The sequence below is a fragment of the Dama dama genome, chromosome 12 (genome assembly GCF_033118175.1).
Source record: "Dama dama isolate Ldn47 chromosome 12, ASM3311817v1, whole genome shotgun sequence".
Lineage (NCBI taxonomy): Eukaryota > Metazoa > Chordata > Mammalia > Artiodactyla > Cervidae > Dama > Dama dama.
Genome location: NC_083692.1, coordinates 92,312,501 through 92,337,180, shown reverse-complemented (window position 1 = coordinate 92,337,180; position 24,680 = coordinate 92,312,501). Strand labels below are relative to the sequence as shown.

Sequence of the window (24,680 nt, the reverse complement as noted above, 5' to 3'; positions counted from 1 at the left end):
TAGAAAGAAGGAATCCACCCAAAACTCCCAGAACTAATACGTGAAGTCAGCAAAGTCAAAGTTGCAGGTTTTAAGATCAATACACAAAAAACTGACTGCACTTTTATATCTAAAACAAATACAGCATTGGTAACTGAAACTAAAAACAATACCAATACCCTAAAAAAAAAAAAAAAAAAGAAATACTTAGGTTTAAATCTAACAAAACATGTATACGGTCTGTATGTTGAAAATTACAAAATATTGGGTTGACCAAAAGGTTCGTTTGGAAAAACCCAAATAAACATTTTGGCCAACCCAATTCTAAGAAAGAAATGAGACCTAAATAAAATGGAGAGGCTTACCATGTTCACTGACTGGAAGATTCAACAGAGTAAAGACATTAATTCTCCCCAAGTTGATCTCCAGGTTTAATGGAGATCATTATTTTAAATTTTTTATGGAAAGGCAAAACAATTAGAATAGGAAAAACAATTCTGAGAGAAAAAGAAGCAAGTGAGAGGGCTCACTCTTCCCAATGTTAAGGCTCATTGTATAGCTACAGTATTCAAGATAGTGTGGTACTGGTAGAGTTAGACATAGATTAATGGATCAGAAGAGAACCGAAAACAGATCCACACAAACAAGTCCCACTGGTTTCTGACAAAGGAACAAAAGCATTTCCATGGAGGAAGGATATAACCTTTTCAACAAATGCTGCTGGAACTGGGCACTCAGGCAAAAACATGAATCTTTGACTAAACCTCACACCTTACATGGGCTTCCCTGGTGGCTCAGACCATAAAGAATCTGCCTGCAATGCCGGAGACCTGGGTTTGATCCCTGGGTTGGGAAGACCCTGTGAAGGAGGGCATGGCAGTCCACTCCAGTATTCTTGCCTGGAGAATTCCCACGGACAGAGAAGCCTGGTGGACTACACTCCATGGGGTTGCAAAGAGTTGGGCACGACTGAGCGACTAAGCACACCTTAAATAAAATCTAACTCAAACTCAACTGAAGCCGTGAATGTAAGAGATAAATAAAACCATGCAACTTTTAGAAAACAAGAAAATCTTCAGGACCAAAGTCTAGCCAAAGAGGCCTTAGATTTGACATCAAAAGTATGATTCACAAAAATTAGCTGTAAAGGAGATGTTCTCAAAGTTAAAGACTGTTGGTCAATAAAAGATTGTACTAAGAGGGTAAAAAGGCAAAATAAGGACTAAAAGAAAATATCTGCAAACCATATATCCAACAAAAGGCATTTATCTAGAAAATATTAAAAATTCTCAAAGCTAAAAGAAACAAAATATCTAACTAGAAAATAAGCAGAATACATGGATAGACATTTCACGGAAGAGGATATACATATGGGCAACAAGCAAATGAGAAGAAGTTCAATATTATTAGCCATTAGGGAAATTCAAATCAAAAGCAAAATCAGCTGTCACTATACACTCATCATGTAGAATGTCAGAATTATAATGGTGAAAACACCAGTGATAACACCAGGACTCCCCTGGTGGTCCAGAGGTTGAGAATCCACCCGCCAGTGTAGGGGAGACAGGTTTGATCCTGGTCCAGGAGCACTTTGCATGCCACGGAGCAACTAAGGCCATGCACCACACCTACTGTGCCAGCGTTTTAGAATCTGCACACGGCAACTACAGAAGCCAAGCAGCCCTGTGCTCCACACAAGAGAAGCCACCTCAGTGAGCAGCCCGCACACAGCAAGGAAGAGAACCCTCCCGCAACTAGAGGGAGTCTGGGGCAGCAATGAAGACCTGGCACAACCAAAAATAAACAAACAAAATTTTAAAAAATGCTGATAACACCAAATGCTGGTGAGGATGTGGAGAAGTCAAACCATCAAAGATGACTGACAGAAACATAAAATGATATGAACACAGCCACTGAGAAAAAATCTTGGTAGTTTCTTTTAAAGCAAAAAATGTACTAACATTACCCAGCAATTATTTGGGCATTTATCTCAAAAAATGAAAACTTATGTTCACGTAAAAGTTAAGTATAATGAAGAAGGTGGAGGAAAAGAGGAATATCATAAGCAGAAGAAGGCTAACATCAATATTCGGTTAACTTTTGAATATTGTGTTATACTTTTTAGCCAGACAACGAAGGACATCAGAATAACTCTTTGACTGGTATTTTGGCTTGGTAGGGCCCTGAAACTTCTGCCTGGTTTACTTTAAAAGAACCAAAATGAGGCCTAGTCCAGGAGAGAACAATTTAGGTAATCAATTTCAGGTAAGAAGTTTGATAGGGACAGCACTGTATGTGTATGTCATAAAACAGGGCTGGTTCAGAAGGTCCAGGAAAGCCAGAGCAAACCAAGGGAGAGACAAGCCAAGATAGTGAGAAGTGACTGCAGACGGCATTTAGCTCAGAAAAGGAGGAAATACAGGGAAAACAGTAGAGAACCCACAAAACCTGGCATTTGGCTTTCTTGGTATTTTTTATGAGGGGCGTCAGCAAATGTGAAGCAACAATGACTGCCCTTAAAGTAGCAGGCAATTAGTAACAGAGCAGTGCTTCTGGCAGTGCAACTCCCCTTGCATGTAAGAAAAAACATAAATGGTTGTACAAACAGTACAGGTAAGCTAGGAAAAGGAATTGAGAAGAGCATGTAGGCTGAGCTAAAGTAAAGACAGCTTCATGAGACTCTGAGACAAAACTGCAACTGACAACTATATATACTGCAGGTTGAGAATAGCAAAAATGAAAATTTTATTGTTCTGTAATTAGATATGGGATGGTATTCTTAAATTTAAGTACTAGGCTGACTATGAATCTAGGAAATCATGTTATAAACCAGGACCACTGTGACAAAAGAATCTTAATATGGCTGAGTGTAGAAAGGGTTTTTGAACAAGTATTTTTCCCTTTTATGGGCTTCCCTGAGAGCTCAGCGGGTAAAGAATCCACCTGCAATGCAGGAAACCCCGGCTCAACTCCTGGGTCGGGAAGAACCGCTGGAGAAGGGATAGGCTACCCACTCCAGTACTCTTGGGCTTCTCTTGTGGCTCAGCTGGTAAAGAATCCACCTGCAGTGGGGGAGACCTGGGTTTGACCCCTGAGTTAGGAAGATCCCCTGGAGAAGGGAAAGGCTACCGACTCCTGTATTCTGGCCTGGAAGTTTCTCACTAGATGTGGGAAAACAATAGAGTACCTTAGTGAGAGAGGTATAAAGGGGATATGAATATTTATGGAAGAAGTTATAAAAAAACATTGAACATAATTTTAAAAATAAAAAAGTTATATTATGTATGTAAATCCTTATGAAGAGCAGTTAGTTTACAAAAAACATATTGGGGGACAAACTATACCTACACACCTGTTTACAAATCCTCCCTCATAAAAATGTCCCTTGCTGTATCACACACAAAGGAAGGCAGGCTCTCCTAGAAAGTCAAGAAAATAAGGAAGTTCTCTTTTTGGATAGCCTGAAGAAAGAAGACATTTCAGGTGCCAGTGCATTCCTTTAGCAACACAGAAAGCAACTACCTACAGAAAATTCCATTTTAAGTGATTAATTTTGCTTAAGGATGCATTATTACCATTCTATATAACAAAATTTATGAGATAGAAACCACTGTGAGTTTATAAAGCTGATTTGAAAAAACAAGTCTTGATATATTATCTATATAAGCTCTTACATATTCTCCTTTTACCTAGTGTCATCTGGATTTTATTCTAAATTCATTAGACACTGGATTTTAGGTAATGGAATAAGTAATATGATATACATTCTAAAGAGACCAACCTGGCTGCTGAGGAATGAAAGGAAGGTAGGGTTATCAAGAGACAGAACCAACAAGGAGGCTTCTACAGCAGTAAGGCAAGAAGGGATAGTGGACTGGGCCAGGAGAGGGGCAGCAGAGAAAGAAATTAAGGGAGAAAGAAAGAGGACTTGGCGATCAAGAGGAGACCTGTACGTTTTGGTCTGGGTATCTGAGTAAGCGGAGGTACCATTCATTGACAGGGGGGAAACAAGAGCAAGAATAGCTTCTTTGGAGCTGGGATGAGGGAAGACCAAGATTCTTAGCTTGAACACACAAGGGATAGGATATGTCAAGAGGTGATCAGTTGAATACATGCATCTGGAATGTTTTCTATCGGACTCAGAGACACTGGCACGAGAATGAATGCCAAGTAAGCAGGAATTCTGGGTTTGTTTGTTTTCTTATTTTAATGCCACATCTAAAAGAGTGCCTGAAACAGCATTTGGCAAGTAGTAGGGGTTTAATAAACATCTGCTGTGTAAATAAATGAATGGTCAAAAAGATGGTACTTAAAGTTATAGGATGGTATGAGATTAGAGAGGAACTATAGACTTAAGTCTTAAGGTAAAATTATATCTTAAATAATAATTTTACCTGTTTTTTAATAGCATAATTTTCACCATCTTCGGCCTTCATTTTTTCAATCTTTTCTTCTTGTTGTTTTGCTTCTTTTTCATACATCATTTTTTCTTTGACCAATCTATAAATAAACCAAAAATGTTTTAGAGAATTAACTTTTTCTCTAGCAAGTGACCACAAGAAACAAAGAAATGATGTAAATATAAAGCATACTTTAAAAAGCATACATAACTAGACAGGGAGAAAGGAAAGAAAGAAAAATACTTTAGTCATAGATGTATGAGTCTTATGCTCTTAAATTTTATACCTGACTAAAGCAAATCAACTTATCAAAGCACAGTATTCTTAAAATTTTAATTAAAGAAACATTCCATTATAGCAATTGTATTTACAATATAAAAATAACATTTCTTTATTGCTTGCCTTATTTACTTAAGTTATAATCAATAATATATTTGTTTCAGGTACATAATATAGTGATATGATATTTTTATACATTATGGAGTGATCATAATAACTATACATCATCTATAACCAATAAAATAGTTATCTCTTAATCTTTTTCACTTATTTTGTCTGTCTTCCCTGACCTGTCTTCCCTTTGGCAACTACCAGTTTGTTCTCTATATCTATGAGTCCATTTATTTTGTTTTTTGGATTCCACATGTGAGTGAAATCATTTGGTGTTTTCTCTGTTTGACTTATTTCAGTTAGCATCAACACCTTCCAGGTCCATCTATGCTGCTGAAGAGACATATTCAAAAAAAATACTGCTAAGACCAAAGTAAATGAGGTGACTGTCTATGTTTCTTCTAGGAGTTTCACGATTTAAGATCTTACATTCAAGTCTAACCCATTTTGAGTTTATTTCTGAATATGGCGCAACATGCAGTTTCATTCTTCTGCATGAAAAGAAGTTTTCCCAAAAACATTTATGGGAGACTATCTTTTCCACATTGTATATTCTTGTCTCCTTTGTCACAGATTAATGCACCATATGAGAGTAGGTTTATTTCTGGACTCTATTCTGTTCCATGGATCTAAGTGGCTGTCTTAGGGCCAGTGCCACATTATCGGCTATTTGGGGCCTTCTGTGGCTCTATTGTCTTTATTTATTTTTTTTTTTTGATACATGTTATCCAAACTTTTACACATGTACCTGAAACAATGTAATGGTAAAAGCTCAGTTTACTGGGAAAGGAGTCAGAACATTGCATGCTAAATCCCAAAGAAAGAAAGATTAAGTTATTTTCAACAACAACATCTTTAAAAAGTATTTATCATGCACTTAATTTTACATCTGATCTTCTTTGTGTGAGGGACTTGGATATATAATTTAGATATGGTTCTTGCAGTGACAAGCAATGGAAACAAACAAGTATTTATTAAAGCAAGAAAAGGTACTGATAGAGATCAGGAAGATTTTCAACAATAAAGAACAGAGCAACACAAAGTTCTACTGATTGTTTCTCAGATAATCAAAATTCAGTTAGTCATAATAGCGCAATCTCCCCTAGTTCTTGTTAATCAAACTTTTAATGTAAAACAAAAGTGCAGTCCAAGAAAACACTAATATTCCTATATACACATTATCTTAGGAACAGAAGGAAAAAATGTTCACAGTCCCATTACCTATTAAAAGTAGTTTTCTCAAAAAAAAAAAAAAAAAGTAGTTTTCTCCCCCTGGCTTGATGACTTACTTCTAGAACTATGTTACTGGGAAGGAATTTAAAAATCCTACTAGAGCATAGTGAAGTTGCTCAGTTTTGTCTGACTCTTTGTGACCCCATGGACTGTAGCCCACCAGGCTCCTCCATCCATGGGATTTTCTAGGCAAGAGTACTGGAGTGGGTTGCCATTTCCTTCTCCAGGGGATTGGATCTTCCCGACCCAGGGATTGAACCCAGGTCTCCCGCATTGTGGGCAGACGCTTTACCGTCTGAGCCACCAAATAGCTTCTGTCTAATCATTTGAAATGAAGATTAAATGTATTTCAAAAAATGATACAATTTTCATATTCTAACAGAATTAAAATAAGTTCACAAATCTAAAAAATCTTTTGTCATACTATCTAGAATGTTTTTAAGTCAGATTTAAAGTCTGGATTTAAATCACCACATAAAATGCATAGTGATAGTGAAGTTGCTCAGTTGTGTCTGTCTCTTTGCGACCCCGTGGACTGTAGCCTACCTGGCTCCTCCGTCCATGAGATTCTCCAGGCAAGAATACTGGAGTGGGTTGCCATTTCCTTCTCCAAAAATGCATACTAAATATTAAAACACTAAAATGTTCCAGTTTGGAATTTTGAGTTGTACAAGCAAGGCTCATCTTTGTCCTTCATGATCATGCACTAGCAACACCGATGTAAAGAAATATAACAAAATGTTAACAGTATTTATAGTAGAATGTGACCTTTAAATTCTCATCCTGACATATCTCAAAGTGAAAAAAAAAAAAGCACAAAATAGGTATAAATTTTACCCTGCCATGAATACAAACAAACAACAAAAGATTGTCAAATAACAAGTAACAAAGGATACCTGGGCAACTATCTATTTGTGGTTACCTGAGGAGAAAAGCCCTAGTGAGATGGGGTAGGGGTGGTCAGCTGGGAGGTAAATAAGCTTTCATTTTATGCCTCTCAATAAAAGTTTCAGGGTTTTCCCCCCACCATATGTAAGTATTACTTTTATTTTAGAAATTAGATGCTTATAATTAATTTCTGAGTGGCACAATTTTGAATTATTTTAAAGTCTGCTAGTTTTTCCTTTAGCTATATTTTCTAAATTTTCTGGAATAAAGCAAAATTCAATTAGAAAGATACCAAAATATATCTAATAGCTGTACTTTTCTAAACATTGATCTCTTTTGCTAGTTTTCAAATGCTATTAAAATAAGTACAAATAAATATAAAGTCATAACTTATTATATTTTAAAGGCATAATTAACTGAAAATGTTTATTAGCCTTACAAACCCACATCTACAGAGAAACGCAGCAAGTTCAAAATTGGTCAATTTTAGCAGTTAGATAAATAAATATATAAATGCAAAATAAAGAAACAAAACAGCAATAGAAAAGGGCATACATAAGGAGAAATTTTAAGAAATGACGGCCAATAGGGTAATAATAACCAAACGAGAGCAAACCATTTAACTTTCTATGTATGGACACAAAGTGATTTTAAATATGTAGGCCAGTCATACTCATCACTCTGTCTTAACAATTATTAACAATTTGGCAGTCTTGTTTCATGTGTCTCCTGCCACTTATTTGTGTATTTATTGATTAGGATTTTCAGACATTTTACCTTTGGTTTGATTTTTGAGGTTAAAAGCCTATGATTTCCACTTCCGTCCCCACCTTATACCATATACAAAAATTAACTAAAAATGGATCAATATAAAAAGCAAAAGTTATAAAAGTTTTGAAAGAAAAATGTAGGTAAATCTTGATGACTTTGGATTTGGAGTTTTATACATGACACCAAGAGCACAAGAAACAAAAATGCTGACCTTCAACCTATGCACCTATAGGTAACTTATTTTTGACAAAAGAGGAAAGAATATACAATACGGCAAAGATAGTCTCTTCACTAAGTGATGCAGGGAAAACTGGACAGCTACATGCAAAAGAGTGAAATCAGAACACTTCATAATACCATACACAAAGATAAACTCAAAACGGATTAAAGACCTAAATGTAGACCAAAAATTATAAAACACTTAGAGGAAAACATAGGCAGAACACTCAATGACATAAACCAAAGCAAGATCTTCTATGACCCACCTCCTAGAGTAATGGAAATAAAAACAAAAATAAACAAGTGGGACCTAATTAAACTTAAAAGCTTTTTGCACAGCAAAGAAAACAACCAACAAGGTGAAAAGACAACCTAGCAAAAGAAACAACTGACAAAGAAATAATTTCCAAAATATACAAGCAGCTCATACAACTCAATATGAGAAAAACAAACAATCCAATCAAAAAGTGGGAAAAAGACCTAAACAGACATTTTTCCAAAGAAGACATACAGATGGCTAACAAACATGTGAAAAGATGCTCAACATCACTCATTATTAGAGAAATGCAAATTAAAAGCACAATGAGATACCACCTCACACAGGTCAGAATGGCCATCATCAGAAAGTCTACAAACAATAAGTGCTTAGAGAGGGTGTGGAGAATTGCTGGTGGGAATGTAAACTGATACAGCTACTCTGGAAGACGGTAGGGAGATTCCTTAAAAAACTAGGAATAAAACCACCATATGACCCAGCAAATCCACTCCTAGGCATACACCCTGAGGAAACCAAAATTGCAAAAGACACGTGTACCCCAATTTTCATTATAGCACTATTTACCACAGCTAGAACGTGGAAGCAACCCAGATGTCCACTGACACACGAGTGGATAAAGAAGCTGTGGTACATGTACACAATGAAACATTACAGCCATACAAAGGAACACGTTTGAGTCAGTTCTGATGAGGTGGGCGAACCTAGAGCCTACATACAGAGTGGAGTGAGTCAGAACGAGAAAGATAAACATCGTACGCTGGGCTCAGTCGCTCAGTCGTGTCCGACTCATGCGACCCCATGGACTGCAGCTGACTCGTCCATGGCAATCTAGAGAGAGTGCTGGTAAATGTGTCTACAGGGCAGCAGTGGAGAAACAGTCATGGAGAACAGACCTATGGGCACGGGCAGGAGAAGGGAGGAGCGGGTGAGATGTGTGGAGAGTACCATGGACACTCACACTGCCATACGTACAACAGACGGCCAGTGGGAATCTGCTGTATGTCCAGGGAACTCAAACAGGGGCTCTGTGACAACCGAGAAGGGTGGGGTGGGGAGGGAGGCGGGAGGGAGGCGACATGGGTGTACCTGTGGATGATTCTTGCTGATGTCTGACAGAAAACAACAAAAGTCTGTAAGCAAGTATCCTTCAATTAAAAAATAAAGTGGCAAAAAAGAAAGCGCTGACCTTCATCAAGATCAAAAAATTTTGTGCTTCAAAAGACACTATCAGGCAAGTGAAAAGACAATTACAGAATGGGAAAAAATATCTGCAAATCATATACTGGATAAGAAACTTGTATCTAGAATATATAAAGAACATTTACAACTTACTAATTAAAAAAGTTTTATACAATCCAATTAAAAAACAGGCAAGCTGAAAAGACATTTCTTTAAAGACGATATACAGGTGCCCAATAAGCAAATGGAAAGATGCTCAACGTCATCAGTCATCAGAGAAATACAAATCAAAACCATACCGAGATAGCACTTCACACCCATTAGGAAGTTTATAGTCAAAAAGTCAGATAATAACAAGTGTTGTTAACAAGAATGTGGAAAAAGTCAAGCCATCAAACACTGCCAGTGGAAATGTAAACTGGTACAACTGCTTTGGAAGCTTGGCCATTCCTCAAAAAGTTAAATACAGAGTAACCACATATCTCAGCAATTCCATTCCTAAGTACACACCCAACAGAAATGAAAACATATGTCTACATGAAAACCTGTACATGAATGCTCAGTGCAGCATTGTGCATGCACAGGTAAAAAGTGGAAACAACTCGAAAGTCCATGAACTGATGAATGGACAAACAATATACGGTATACCATGCAACAGGATAAGAGCATACAAAAAATGAACTACTGAATCACGTTACAATCTGGATGGACATTAAAAACATGATGCTAAATGAAAGAAGCCACCCATAAAGGCCACATACTGTATGATTCCATTTACAGTATAGGTGAATCTACAGAAACAGAAGGTAAATTAGAGACTGTCTAGGATGGGGAATCGGAGAAGGCAATGGCACCCCACTCCATTACTCTTGCCTGGAAAAACCCATGGACGGAGGAGCCTGGTGGGCTGCAGTCCATGGGGTCGCTAAGAGCTGGACATGACTGAGCGACTTCACTTTCACTTTTCACTTTCATGCACTGGAGAAGGAAACAGCAACCCATTCCAATGTTCTTGCCTGGAGAATCCCAGGGATGGGGGAGCCTGGTGGGCTGCTGTCTATGGGGTCGCACAGAGTCGGACACGACTGAAGTGACTTAGCGGCAGCAGCAGCAGCAGGATGGGGAATGGGGCTTCCCTGGTGACTCAGTGGTAAAGAATTCACCTGCCAATGCAGGTTTGATTCCTTGGTGGAGAAGACTATCTGGAGAAGGAAATGGCAACCCACTCTAGTAACCATGCCTGGGAAAATCTCATGGACAAAGGAGCCTGGAGGGATATAGACCATGGGCTCACAAAGAGTCAGACACAACTTAGTGACTAAAACAACAAGGATGGCGGAAATAGGAGGGTAATAGCCAAAGGGTTTGGTGGTAATAAAAATGTTCCAGGGACTTCCCTGGTAGTTCAGTTCAGTTCAGTTCAGTTGCTCAGTCATGTCTGACTCTTTGCGACCCCATGGACTGCAGCACGCCAGGCCTCCCTGTTCATCACCAACTCCCAGAGCTGGCTCAAAATTATGTCCATTGAGTCAGTGATGCCATCCAACCATCTCATCCTCTGTCGTCCCCTTCTCCTCCCACCTTCAATCTCTCCCAGCATCAGGGTCTTTTCCAATGAGTCAGTTCTTTGCATCAGGTGGCCAAAGTACTGGAGTTTCAGCTTCAGCATCAGTTCTTCCAATGAATATTCAGGACTGATTTCCTTTAGGATGGGCTGGTTGAATCTCCTTGCTGTCCAAGGAACTCTCAAGAGTCTTCTCCAACACCACAGTTCAAAAGCATCAATTCTTCGGCACTCAGCTTTCTTTATAGTCCAACTCTCACATCCATACATGACTACTGGAAAAACCAAAGCTTTGACTAGATGGACCTTTGTTGGCAAAGTAATGTCTCTGCTTTTTAATATGCTGTCTAGGTTGGTCATAACTTTTCTTCCAAAGAACAAGCGTCTTTTAACTTCATGGCTGCAGTCACCATCTGCAGTGATTTTGGAGCCCCCCAAAATCAAGTCTCTCACTGTTTCCCCATCTATTTGCCATGAAGTGATGGGACAGGATGGGACCATGATCTTAGTTTTCTGAATGTTGAGTTTTAAGCCAACTTTTTCACTTTCCTCTTTCACTTTCATCAAGAGGCTCTTTAGTTCTTCACTTTCTGCCATAAGGGTGGTGTCATCTGCATATCTGAGGTTATTGATATTTCTCCCAGCAATCTTGATTCCAGCTCATGCTTCATCCAGCCCAGCATTTCTCATGATGTACTCTGCATAGAAGTTAAATAAGCAGGGTGACAATATACAGCCTTGACATACTCCTTTTCCTATTTGGATCCAGTCTGTTGTTCCATGTCCAGTTCTAACTGTTGCTTCCTGACCTGCATACAGATTTCTCAGGAGGCAGGTCAGGTGGTCTGGTATTCCCATCTCTTGAAGAATTTTCCAAAGTTTGTTGTGATCCACACAGTCAAAGGCTTTGGCATAGTCAATAAGGCAGCAGTAGATGTTTTTCTGGAATGCTCTTGCTTTTTCGATGATCCAATGGGTGTTGATAATTTGATCTCTGGTTCCTCTGCCTTTTCTAAATTCAGCTTGAAGTTCACAGTTCACTTATTGTTGAAGCCTGACTTGGAGAATTTTGAGCATTACTTTACTGGTGTGTGAGATTAGTGCAATTGTGCAGTAGTTTGAGCATTCTTTGGCATTGCCTTTCTTTGGGATTGGATTGAAAGCTGATGTTTTCCAGTCCTGTGGCCACTGTTAAGGTTTCCAAACTTGCTGGCATACTGAGTGCAGCACTTTCACAGCATCATCATCTTTCAGGATTTGAAATAGCTCAACTGGAATTCCATCACCTCCACTAACTTTGTTTGTAGTGATGCTTCCTAAGGCCCACTTGACTTCAAATTCCAGGATGTCTGGCTCTAGGTGAGTGATCACACCATCGTGATTATCTGGGTCATGAAGATCTTTTTTGCATAGTTCTCCTGTGTATTCTTTCCATCTCTTCTTAATATCTTCTGCTTCTGTTAGGTCCATAGCATTTCTGTCCTTTATTGAGCCCATCTTTGCATGAAACGTTCCCTTGGTATCTCTAATTTTCCTCAAGAGATCTCTAGTCTTGCCCATTCTATTGTTTTCCTCTATTTCTTTGCACTGATCACTGTGGAAGGCTTTCCTATCTCTCCTTGCTATTGTTTGGAACTCTGCATTCAAATGCGTGTATCTTTCCTTTTCTCCTTTGTCTTTCACCTCTCTTCTTTTCACAGCTATTTGTAAGGCCTCCTCAGACAACCATTTTGCCTTTTTGCATTTCTTTTTCTTGGGGATGGTCTTGATCCCTGCCTCCTGTACAATGTCACAAATCACCCACAGTTCTTCAGGCATTCTATCAGATCTAATCCCTGGTGGTCCAGTGGCTAAATCTCCCCGCTGTCAATGCAGGGGGCTTGGGTTCGATGCTTGGTCAGGGAGCTAGATTCCACATGCCACAACTGAAGATTCCACATGCCACAATGAAGATCGAATATCCCGTGGGCTGCAACTAAGACCCAGCACAACCAAAACAGATTTTTTTTAAATGTTTTTAAAATGACGGTGGTGACAGTTGCACAATTCTGTAAATATACTAAAAACAAAGACTGTAAGTGGGTGATTTATAAGGTATATGAATTACATCACAGTAAAGATATTAACAAAAAGAAAAAGGAAAAAAGCTTGTGACCATAAATTCAGCTATAGGAGAAAGCTGCAAGTAGTGGATATATTTAGACCTAGACTTAGGAACAGCTGAACATGTGAACAGCATGTACAGAAATTTGCATTTGACTTGTAGATTAAAACTGCTTTAATAATAATTTTCAGTATTAAGATAAAAATATCCTGAGATTTAAAATTTCAAAATAAAATCATTAATGCTTATCACTATAGATACTTCTCTAAAAGTTCCTTTGAAATAGAAAATGAAACTTGCTAGGACACAGATGGCCAGTTGCTGAAATGAGACCTAAAGAGGGTTTTATTTTATTCACAGAAAGAATGAAAAAAGAACCCCAAACATATCTGCCACCGAATGAAACAGCTGGGAGATTTAGGTCTGGATTTCTGGCTTCTCTTAGGTGTTTTCGTCAGGGAGTACTAGGGCGGCATTCCTAAGCACTGGCTGGAACTAGTGAAGGCTGACTGTTTCAGATGAGCTGCTGTTCAGCTGCCCCACAACTCCACAACTCACACAGCTCCCTGTTTCTCAGACACTCAAGCCTTACACCTGACCCTGCAAGCAACAAAGTCTAGACCATGTGTGCTGGGAAACATGCATATCATCAATGTAATAGATTATTCTTGGTGCTTTTATTATCTTAACAGAATCACAATTAGCATTTAGACTATCAGGGATGATCAGAAACCACTGGGATTAGCCATGAGACTTCCAATATTCCTAAAGATGACAGGTTAGTAAACTCCTCTAGTAAATAAAAGTAGCTAGGACTGGATAAGCTATCAGAAAGAACCACATTCAACAATATTCTCTAATTCTAAGGCGTAGAATAAGGGTTGGCAAGCTATGGCCAATGAGCTGAATTTGGCCTGCCATCTGTCTTTGTATGGTCTGACAGCTATAACACAGTTTTCATATTTTTAAATGGCTAAAAATTTTTTTTTAAATGTTGTGACATGTTAAAATCACAGGAATTAAAATTTCAGTGCCCATAAATAACATTTTGCTGGAACCCAGCCACATTCATTCATTTATGTATCCTTTATAGGTGTTTTCACACAATGACAGCAGAGATGAGCAGCTGTGACAAATATGGCTCTCAAAGTCTAAAATATACAATACTTGGTCCTTTACAAAAAAGGGTTTCTGACTGCTGATTTCGAAGACCTCAACTCTATCCAACCCCTACATAACTACCTCAGCATGTACCACACTACACTGAAACCAAGTCTTACCTGTTAGGTCTTAAATTCCTTGAGGATGGGATTAGGCTGTATTTGTCCTCCATTCCTGACCTGTAATTGACACATAGTATATACTCAACGGGAGCTTCCCAGGTGGTGCCAGTGGTAAAGAACCCACCTGCCAACGCAGGAAACATAGGAGACATGCGTCTGATCCCTGGGTTTGGAAGATCCCCTGGAGGAGGAAATGGCAACCCACTCCAGTATTCTTGCCTGGAGAACTTCATGAACAGAGGCGCCCGCAGGCCACACAGTTCCTAGGATCACAGAGTCAGACGCGACTGAAACAACTTAGTACGGCACAGCAGAGACACTCGACGTTTGTGAAGGGATAAAAAGCTGAGTCTAAAAGTCTCACCACTGTTATTTAACATTTTCAATTTAAAGAGATATATAAGACAATTGTAAAGTGGAACAAAAGTGACTCACAAAATTTCAGAAGTAAGACAAATACAGTGATTTTTGACAAAGTATACAATGAAAGAGATAACTTCTATGCCTCAGCTCAGTCGCTCAATCATGTCTGACTCTTTGCGACCCCATGGACTGCAGCTCTCCAGGCTTCCCTGTCCATCACCAACTCCCAGAGCTTGCTCAAACTCATGTCCATCATGTCAGTGATGCCATCCAACCATCTCATCCTCTGTCATCCAATTCTCCTCCCACCTTCAATCTCTCCCAGCATCAGGGTCTTTTCCAATGAGTCAGTTCTTCACATCAGGTGGCCAAAGTACTGGAGTTTCAGCTTCAGCATCAGTTCTTCCAATGAATATTCAAGACTGATTTCCTGTAGGATGGACTGGTTGATCTCCCTGTAGTCCAAGAGACTCTCAAGAGTCTTCTCCAACACCACAGTTCAAAAGCATCAATTCTTCGGCACTCAGCTTTCTTTACAGTCCAACTCTCACATCCATACATGACTACTGGAAAAACCAAAGCTTTGACTAGATGGACCTTTGTTGGCAAAGTAATGTCTCTGCTTTTTAATATGTTGTCTAGGTTGGTCATAACTTTTCTTCCAAAGAACAAGCGTCTTTTAACTTCATGGCTGCAGTCACCATTTGCAGTGATTTTGGAGCCCCCCAAAATCAAGTCTCTCACTGTTTCCATTGTTTCCCCATCTATTTGCCATGAAGTGATGGGACCGGGTGCCATGATCTTAGTTTTCTGAATGTTGAGTTTTAAGCCAACTTTTTCACTTTCCTCTTTGACTTTCATCAAGAGGCTCTTTAGTTCTCCGCCACTTTCTGCCTAGATCCACTGACAATTCTGGTTGGTAATCCTAGTCATCCTATTCCATGTGGTTGTCCATGGAAAATAGCAGCAATGGCCTTAGCAAAACTGAAGACATTCAACTACGTGTCACATTTGACAAGTAAAGGTGCTGAATATTCATATGACTATTAGAATATCAAAACAACCAAAAGTTAAGTTTTTGTTTAAAGAGAAGCCATATTGTGAAAAGACTCAGGAAGCAAGTTATTGAATAGCAAAAATACTGCCCCCTCAAAAGAAAAAAAAAAATTCAGTGAGAACCCAGTTAATACCAGTATGTAAAATTACAATAAATAAAATGCTAAAGCAAGATGTAAGAGAAACTGAAAAAGATCCACTTTCAAACAGTATAAATCAATGTATTGATGACAAGTCACATGACATGGAAGAGGTTTTAGAGAGTATACACACCATTTCAACTTTACTAGATATGGCCAAATTGGTAGTATCCAAATGGTATTCCAAAATGTAGTATTCCAAAATGGTAATATCAACTGATACCCAGTCTGCAATATGTAAAATTTCCTACTTCTCCTTGGCATCCTGTTAAACAACTGGAGTTGTATGAGTTACTAAATTTCTGATAAAAGAGAGTGAAATGGCATTATGTTTGAAATATTAATTTCCCATAAACTTATGAAGTTATCTATGTTTATTAAAACAGTATAGTTAAATCTATGAATGAATAGCTCCTGGTAAATTGGACTCTTCTCTAGGAGATGCTAAGATTTAATAAGAAAAATCAAGTATATATAGTCACAGTTTTTACATTTATTACTAAAATATTTTCTGAAACTTATGCATATGCTCCTATAAATACAGAAACATTTGAAAAATTACATAGAGCAAAATTTTAAAATCATTCATAATCTCATTACTCAAATTAACTCCTATTGATCCAAAATGCACATAAATCTAAAATTTCAAAAATATTTTTTAAAAATTGTAACTTAAGAATTAAGTTAGGCATAAACTCATTTAGCAGCAAAATGTGACCTCAACCGACATGAAAATATTTATAGACTCTAGGTATCCTACCTAATGTGAACAATCACATGTTTCACTGTAGAAATGTGAATCTGCTTGATTACAGAATAGTTCTCTAGATGCTATTTTGTGAATACATATATTATAGTCCTAAAATCTAAAAAACTTGGAATTCAGAAATACACATGGGTCCAATGGTTTTATATAAAGGGTTATCAAACCTGTACTAATGTTTTGAATATTTTTCACTATTTTTTAAACACGTATGTTTGAAAATTTATATTATACACACACACAGTTGATCCTTGAACAACTCTGGAGTCAGGGGTGCCAATCCTCCTCACAGTCAAAAATCCATATGTATCTTTATAGTCAACCCTTTGTATCTGGTTTCACATAATCGAATTTAACCAACCATGTATCACAAATACATATTTGTAAAACTACATTTTTTTAAAAAAATCCACATATAAGTTGACCTACACATTTCAAACTCATGTTGTTCAAGGGTCAACTGTAAATAAATAAACAGATGGATAATTGGGCTAGTGTCTCATTTTCACTGTCATTAAACATTCTTTAAAAATACAGCTGTTAGTCACTGCAAAGCATTCCATAATACCAGTACAACAGCTTATTAAATAAAGTATTATGCTGTTAGACATCTAGTCCATCTCCATATAAATAATACTGTGATGAACATCCTTGCTCATAAATTTTATAGATATGTAATATTTTCTTATTATATAATATTTAAAATATATACTACCTGAGGAGAAATTAAACTAAACCCTTTTCCAGTAAACTAGTGATCATTACTGATGAATACTTCCTTTTCCTACTGATATGATAAACTATCTTAGTCATTCATTATTAATAGTCATAAACAAAATACCAATATTAAATCATTCACTCGTATTTTAGCTATTTGTTATTTCATCATAGTCAAAGAAAACAGTGTGCCAGATTTCACTGTTTAAATATTAATATGCATATCAAAATCTATATTAAAGAGATTTAAAATTAAAAAGAGAAAAATAACGAAGATGAACATCAAGGGAAAAGAAGATAAACCTAATAACCAACAGGAGTTGTAAATAGTGATACAGTAGAATCAGGGGAAGAGCTGGGGCGGGGATAAATCGGGAGTGTGGGATCAACAAACACACACAGCATAAAGTAAGTGAGGATCTGCTGCACAGCCCGGGGAACTTGCTCAGGACTGTGTGATACCACGTAATGGAGAATAACCGCAAAGAGCACGCGTGCTACAGATCACTCTGCTGTACACCCAACACTAACACTGCACTGTAAATCAACCATACTTTAATAACAATAAAAGAGCGCCTTTTCCCAGAGCTATAAAAAAACAACCACCTTAACTGAAAGGGATTCCTAACTGCCAACTAGAATCTGCAACAAAACCTCATGTTTATGTACACTGTTGAAAATTTCCAGAGATCCAAAAAAACGAATACTTTCAAAAGTAGAATAGGTAACCTATAAAAATTTTATATTTCATATTAATAACTAGATATCAGAAGACAATGGAGCAATCCCTTCAAAGTTCTGATAGAAAACAATTTAAAATCTAGATTTATAACTATAATAGTGATAGGAAAATTCACTAATTCATCAATTATTTACTGAGGGGCTACTGTGTGCCAGACATTTTATGTACCAAGGATATACCAGTGAGCAAAACTACATAACTGTCTGCCCTGTGGCATTTTTAGCAGCAAAATAAAGACAATAAGCAAAATATCTAGGCATGTAACACTGTGAAAATGCTCTAAGATAAAAAGCAGTCAACTGGTAATAGGGGATCCACAATTTAAAACAGGATGGCTGGGGAAGGCCTCTTTGAGAATGGGATATGTGAGTTAAGATCCGAAAGAAACAAGTAAGTCATGTGGGAAAGTGATGAAAGAAGTCATAGGCCAGGTAAATTTTTTTTTTTTTTTGGCTGTATAAAAATTCAAAAATTCATCTACCCTGTCCCCTTTCTGAATGTACTGCAACAAACTGAAGATGAATATCAAGAAAAGAAATCATGGTCAATGTAATGCAAAAGTTTAATCAAGGGAAGAAAAAAAAACTCAATGTTAATATTAACTGTGTTGTAGGCCTGGAAAGCATTCACTCTAAGCAAAAATCTTAGTGTGGAGTCTGACGGGCACATCTCTAAGAAGAAGAATGAGTAAAAAAGTAGAAATCATTAATATGTTTTTTCCCCCAATAATGGAAAAATGAAAGACAATTAGAAACCCCAGGAAAAATATGCCCCTCCCCACTACCCCTCGACACAGTTATAGCTGTAATATGAAGCAACTGATGAAAAAGAAAACTAATTTGACCTGATTTATAAGGATAGTATCCTTTGAGCAGCATGGGATACAATGAGAAAGAAATGTAGCCTTATATATATATATATATATATATATATATATATATATATAGAGGGAATACAATACCCAATTTTATGTTTTCCATTGTATTAAGAAATATTCTGTATGATTTTTTGCAAAATCCCTGGTACCTGGAGTTCTAGTGGCTAGGATTCCAGGCTTTTGTTGCCAGGGCCTGGATTCAATCCCTGGTTGTGGGAACTGAGATCCCTCAAGTTGCATAGCACGGCCAAAAACAACCAAAATAAAACGAAGCCAGAATAAAACTTTAAAAACTCGTGTTTATGTTTAATAATCATGGTGTTTACCAGAGGCTAATATCCATAATAAGTAACACTATATTCTATCTATATTATATTTTCAATTCACAAAGTACTTCTATAGCTTACAGGATGTTGGTATGGTGGTGGTTAGTTGCTAAGTCATGTCTGACTCTTTTGCAACCCCATGGACTACAGCCCAGCAGGCTCCTCTGTCCATAGGATTTCCCAGGCAAGACACTAAAGTGGGTTGCCATTTCCTTCTCCAGGGGATCTTTCCGACCCTGTGATCCAACATGCGTCTCCTGCATTGGCAGGCAGATTCTTTACCACTGACCCACCTGGGAAGCCCAACTTAGAGGATACTGGATGTTAAAGACTAAAGAGCAAATTATCAACGCCCCTAAACTGTAACTTACAGAAGAGTGAGCATTAAGTAGCTAAATATTAATGCGTATGAACTATTAAGGGGGTAAGATGTTTATATGGGCTTCCCTGGTAGCTCAGATGGAGAATCTTCCTGCAATGCAGGAGAGACCTGGGTTCGATCCCTGGGTTAGGAAGATCCCCTGGAGAAGGAAATGGCTACCCACTCCAGTATTCTTGCTTGGCAAATCCCATGGACAGAGGAGCCCGGTGGGCTACCATCCGTGGGGTCGTAAAGAGTCAGACACAACTGAGCAACTTTCACTCTACTTCACAAGATGTTTAATGGCTCTATAAAGGAAAACAATATGGCACCAAGGAAAGTATACTTACTTACAACTTGGAACTCTAAAACTTCTTGTCAAATTGATTTAAAATTTCTATCTTCCCTAGTGGAGATGAAAAAAGTATTCAAAATTAGGGAAAGAAGCTATTTGAGCTAACAAGTAAAGCAGGTACAAGCAATTCTGCTAAACATATAGGAAGAAAGCAGTTTATAAAAATCAGAGTGAAAGGTCATATTTAGAGTAAATTTTAGGCTTTTTAAGACTAAGGGTTTATAATTGAGACTACAGACACAGAGAAGAAATAATGTCTTTACAAAAGTATGTGATGACAGAAATACCAAAAATGATGAAAAAATAAAAATAAAATTAAATCTACCCATTTGGGAAATTCCAAGTGAACTGCAAATCACAGGCCTATTGCGTTACTTACCTTAATTAAGAGTTCTCACTAGTTCCTCAGTGAAGAGGAACTGGAGGCTGACATCAGAATCTGATGATTTTTAGTGTTCACAGTCTATATTATAAATTTTAGCAGTCAAAATTCAGTGAGTTTGAGTTGTTCTCTACTAAATTTTTTGTGGTCACTACAAAGTCCCAAGTGAGATTTTCCACTATTTCCAAACTTCAACTAATAATCATAGTGAAGATTTTGGGGGCCAGCAAAATTAAATAAGAACCTTCTATAGCATCCTGTTTTAACAAAATAAGTAAAACAAAAATCTGCCACACATAAATACACATAAGATGAGATAGGGCTGGAAATGGTGCTTGTTCTGGGTAGAATACCTTCTCCCTCTGTCATCCCCTCCTTGCAACCGTCCAACTCATTCCTCAAAATTTAACTCAAATGTCCTTGTCTTCCATAAGGACAACTCTAACTCCTACCTCACCACTCCCCAAGCTGCCACTGTGGGTCTTCCCTGTGAATTTTTATAGCATATTTATCTCCATTATACACATCCTAAGTAAAACACAAGCTATAGTTTTGTCTGCGTCTACACTTGAAAGTGGATGTCCTGAGGACGGGAACATGTCTCCCATCAGTCAGTGTGCACCTCACAGGAACGTTCACTAAATGAACTCACAAGGACCCCGGGCATTATCAGGGCAGCAGTCACCACCCTCACTGTCACAGAGGTGAAATGATTCATTTAAGGCCAGCTGGCCAGGAAACTGGGAAATTAGGATTTGAAATTATGACTTCTAACTTTAAGTGCCAATACTTTTTAAACATCATACTATCTCATGTTTAAAGTAAATAAGCTTTAAATTTCCTTACCTGTTCCAAAAGTAAAATCATCCCATGGTTCAAATCTTGAATCACACAAAATACAAAGTGAAAAGGCAACCCAACACCCAGATTCCATGCCCTGAGTTGCTCAGTCCCATCACTGGAAGCAACAAGTTATCGCTTCCTTAGGTAGCCTAAAAGAACAATTAATGTTTACTTTGATGGTATTTGTTACCATTTTATCTTCCTGAACCCATTAATTAACCCATTAAATTGAAGACAGTTCAAGCTATAATCACTCCTCAAGTAAAATATATTTTTAATTACTTTTAATAAATAAGACATTTTATAAACAGCTAAACTGATGCATGCTAAATACAAAATCAATATCACTATATTTTGTAATACTGTGAATCTTGGTGACTAATAAATAAGAATTAATAATTCAAAAAACACAAATGTAAAACTAATTATTACACAAATCCTCCAGTCCCTTAAAAGTCTGTGATACTGAAAAGTGTGTACTACTAACAAAAGGGCTATAAAAAGATTATTATGGATAGCTCCTGCTTGAGTCTGTATGGGAAAGCAATAGCACCTCCCACAGATACTTCATCTCTATATAAAAACACTGACAATTTTAATTACTACCTAAAATCACAAACCTCTCTATCCACTTGACTTTTTATCATCTGTCCAGACCTATATCCTGTCTTTATAACATCTCTGTTTAGACATCCACCAGCAACTAACAGAAGCAGGTTGAAAGCTGACTATTTCATCATCTCCCACTCTAAGGTAACACCCATTTCCCCAGTTTGAGCTGCCAACAACAGAATCACACATATACTGAATAAAGTAGGCCTGGCTTCTGAGCAGTTCAGGGAAAAAAAGCAAACTTGTCTACAAGCTCAATATGAGCCAAGAATGTGATGCAGTTACCAAAAAACAAAGCCAGTCAACTGAGACACATTAAAAGAAGAGACCCTGAAAGGGTAGGTGCACAGTATACACTGATGAACTGTATCTGTGTTATCATCACTGATGATTTACTTCCAGCCGTTATACACAGCTCAGAGCCAAAAGGATTTAAGGTAGCATCTGAAGAAGGACCCTGGAAGACCAGAGTATTAGCAAAGGAATATCCATCACTACTACTCTATTCTGTGAACTAGTTCAGTATGCCTAAAACATTCAGAAAGATTATGAACTATATATAGTTATTCCAAACTAATATAGGTTATCTTAACCAAAATGGGCAAAGAAAATATCACTGGATGCAAATCACTTAGGCCAACTGATTACTGTCATTTCTCTTAGATAATAAAAGCTAACATCAGTTAGGATACCTGAATTTTATCAAATTATAAAATAAGCTTAATTTAATGATATTTTACTACAGTAATTATTCTTGGGTGATTCAACACTTCAGGTTATTCTTGAAACTACTGATGAAAACATTGGGAGCCATTTTTTCCATTGTACAGATCTAGGATCCAGAGGAGAACTTACGGCTTTGGGATTACTAGCATTATACAAAAGTACTTTGATAGATAATGTGTTTACTCAGTTTGTTGTACTAAGGTTTGTTCAATAGATCACAAAGGTTCAAGAAGAAACATGTATGAATATTTCTGCTATTTTTCTATTACTGATATTGAGGTCTTAAGTCCTTTGTACAGAAGATTGACAAAATAATAACTTAATAATTTCCATTCTTATGCAAGAGTTGAGAATATTTTCATATTATATTCATATCTAAAGGTGTGTGTGTGTGTGTGTGTGTGTGTGTGTGTGTGTATGTATAGTAAGCTGGTATGTTAAAGGTTCCACTTTCAATGTATATTTATTTTGTATTCTACCACATATAAAGCATTTTTAAAAAGCGAAGTCAAATTTCTAAGTCCTAAACTGCTTAAATACTACTTGTAAGTAATTGGTAAGAGTACTTGATAATAGAGTTGTATTTGACACATTTTCAATAGCAGCAAATCTGTCTGAATATTCAATGGTAAAATTTTCTTAATTATTATAAAGTTAGTTTAGTGATTCCCAATGACTCGCCTAATCTTTCTTCTCGGTATCATATTATAGTCTGCAGTTTTAAAAACATTTGTATTATCTCTAATACGCCACCCTTTCATTCTTTATTTCTTTACTCAGAGTAAAATAATCATTTTTACATCCTGATTCTGAATTTGTCAGTAAACACTGTTCTAAAATGTTGCATTTTCACAACGGGAGGCACGCCACCTTTAGCTCTTGGTTCCACAAATATGTGTCAGCATGTAAGAGCATGTAAAAACATGAAAAACCTCTAACTTGATCTCACAAAAACAAAATAATATATAAATAATCTTATTATAGCATTTTAAGGATGTCACAACTTTTTGCAAGTTATTCTACACAGTCTTCCTCTGATGAGTTACTTGATAGAATCTTTCAGGGTCCTGTTTCTGCGGACAGATTACCATGATAACCTGTGAATATATCTGTAACAAACATCTTTTTCTCTGGTCAACCTGAAAAGCCCAAGTAATAACTACAGCATCTGGGGTTAAAGAAAGATAGTGGCAGGCTCAAACTTGTTTATAGAGGGGAGAAAGGACTGATGCTGAAGCTGATGTCCCAGTACTTTGGCCACCTGATGCAAACAGTTGACTCACTGGAAAAGACCCTAATGCTAGGAAAGAATGAAGGCAGGAAGGGAACAGGGTGACAGGTTGGATGGCATCACCCCATAAAAAGGACGTGAACTTGGGCAAACTCCAGGAGATGGTGAGGACAGGGAAGCCTGGTGCACTGCAGTCTATGGGGTCACAAAGACTCGGACACAACCTGATGAATGAACAACAGGGGAGAAAATCTATCCTTTAACAGATCATGTAAATATAACCAAATTGCCATTTTTAAATGTGGCAACAACTGTTTCTTTTCACATTAGGAAAAGGAATGCTGTTTCAAGGGATGTGAATAGATACAGTGAAAATAAAAAGGTTTCTATGATCAGATAATCTTGAGAAATATTGCATACTCTATTCTCCTCTTAAAGATTCACATAGTGAAAGCTTTTGAGTAATTTTACAATAAAGAAACATGTTAAAGTTTAACGCAGCCCTTCTTAAGTTAATTTGAGCAGAACACTTTTTTCAATTAACCTATTAAGATCCAGTTAACCATTCTCCACTACCTGTCTTTCATTTTGGATTCCATATTCATTTTGGAGTACAAAATGAAAGACAGGTAATACTCAAAACACTGACTACAGTAAATGAATTCCTATATCTAAATTTCTAAAGTGTATTTTTACTCTATAATAAATACAAAAATATTCTATTCAAAGTTGCCAGTTTTTAGAAGTTGCTAAAATGTCACATTGTCAATTTAAATAATATGAATTTTAAAAATAAATCTTAACATGGTAACAATAGCTTAATTAATATTAGTATACATTACTAGTACAACACACTACTAATATTATGTTAGTGCAATAATATTAAACAAATGACAATG

The 24,680-nt window shown here is 37.2% G+C and overlaps 1 protein-coding gene across 1 annotated transcript in view; it reads right to left on the bottom strand.

The window, feature by feature from the left end:
- The window catches only part of TBCA (tubulin folding cofactor A), an 80,371-nt gene that overhangs the window by 8,096 nt on the left and 47,595 nt on the right, over positions 1-24,680 (bottom strand). The window contains exon 2 of the mRNA XM_061158119.1: positions 4,374-4,479. Coding sequence (XP_061014102.1) covers positions 4,374-4,479 — 106 coding nt within the window. The remainder of the gene's footprint in view (positions 1-4,373; positions 4,480-24,680) is intronic.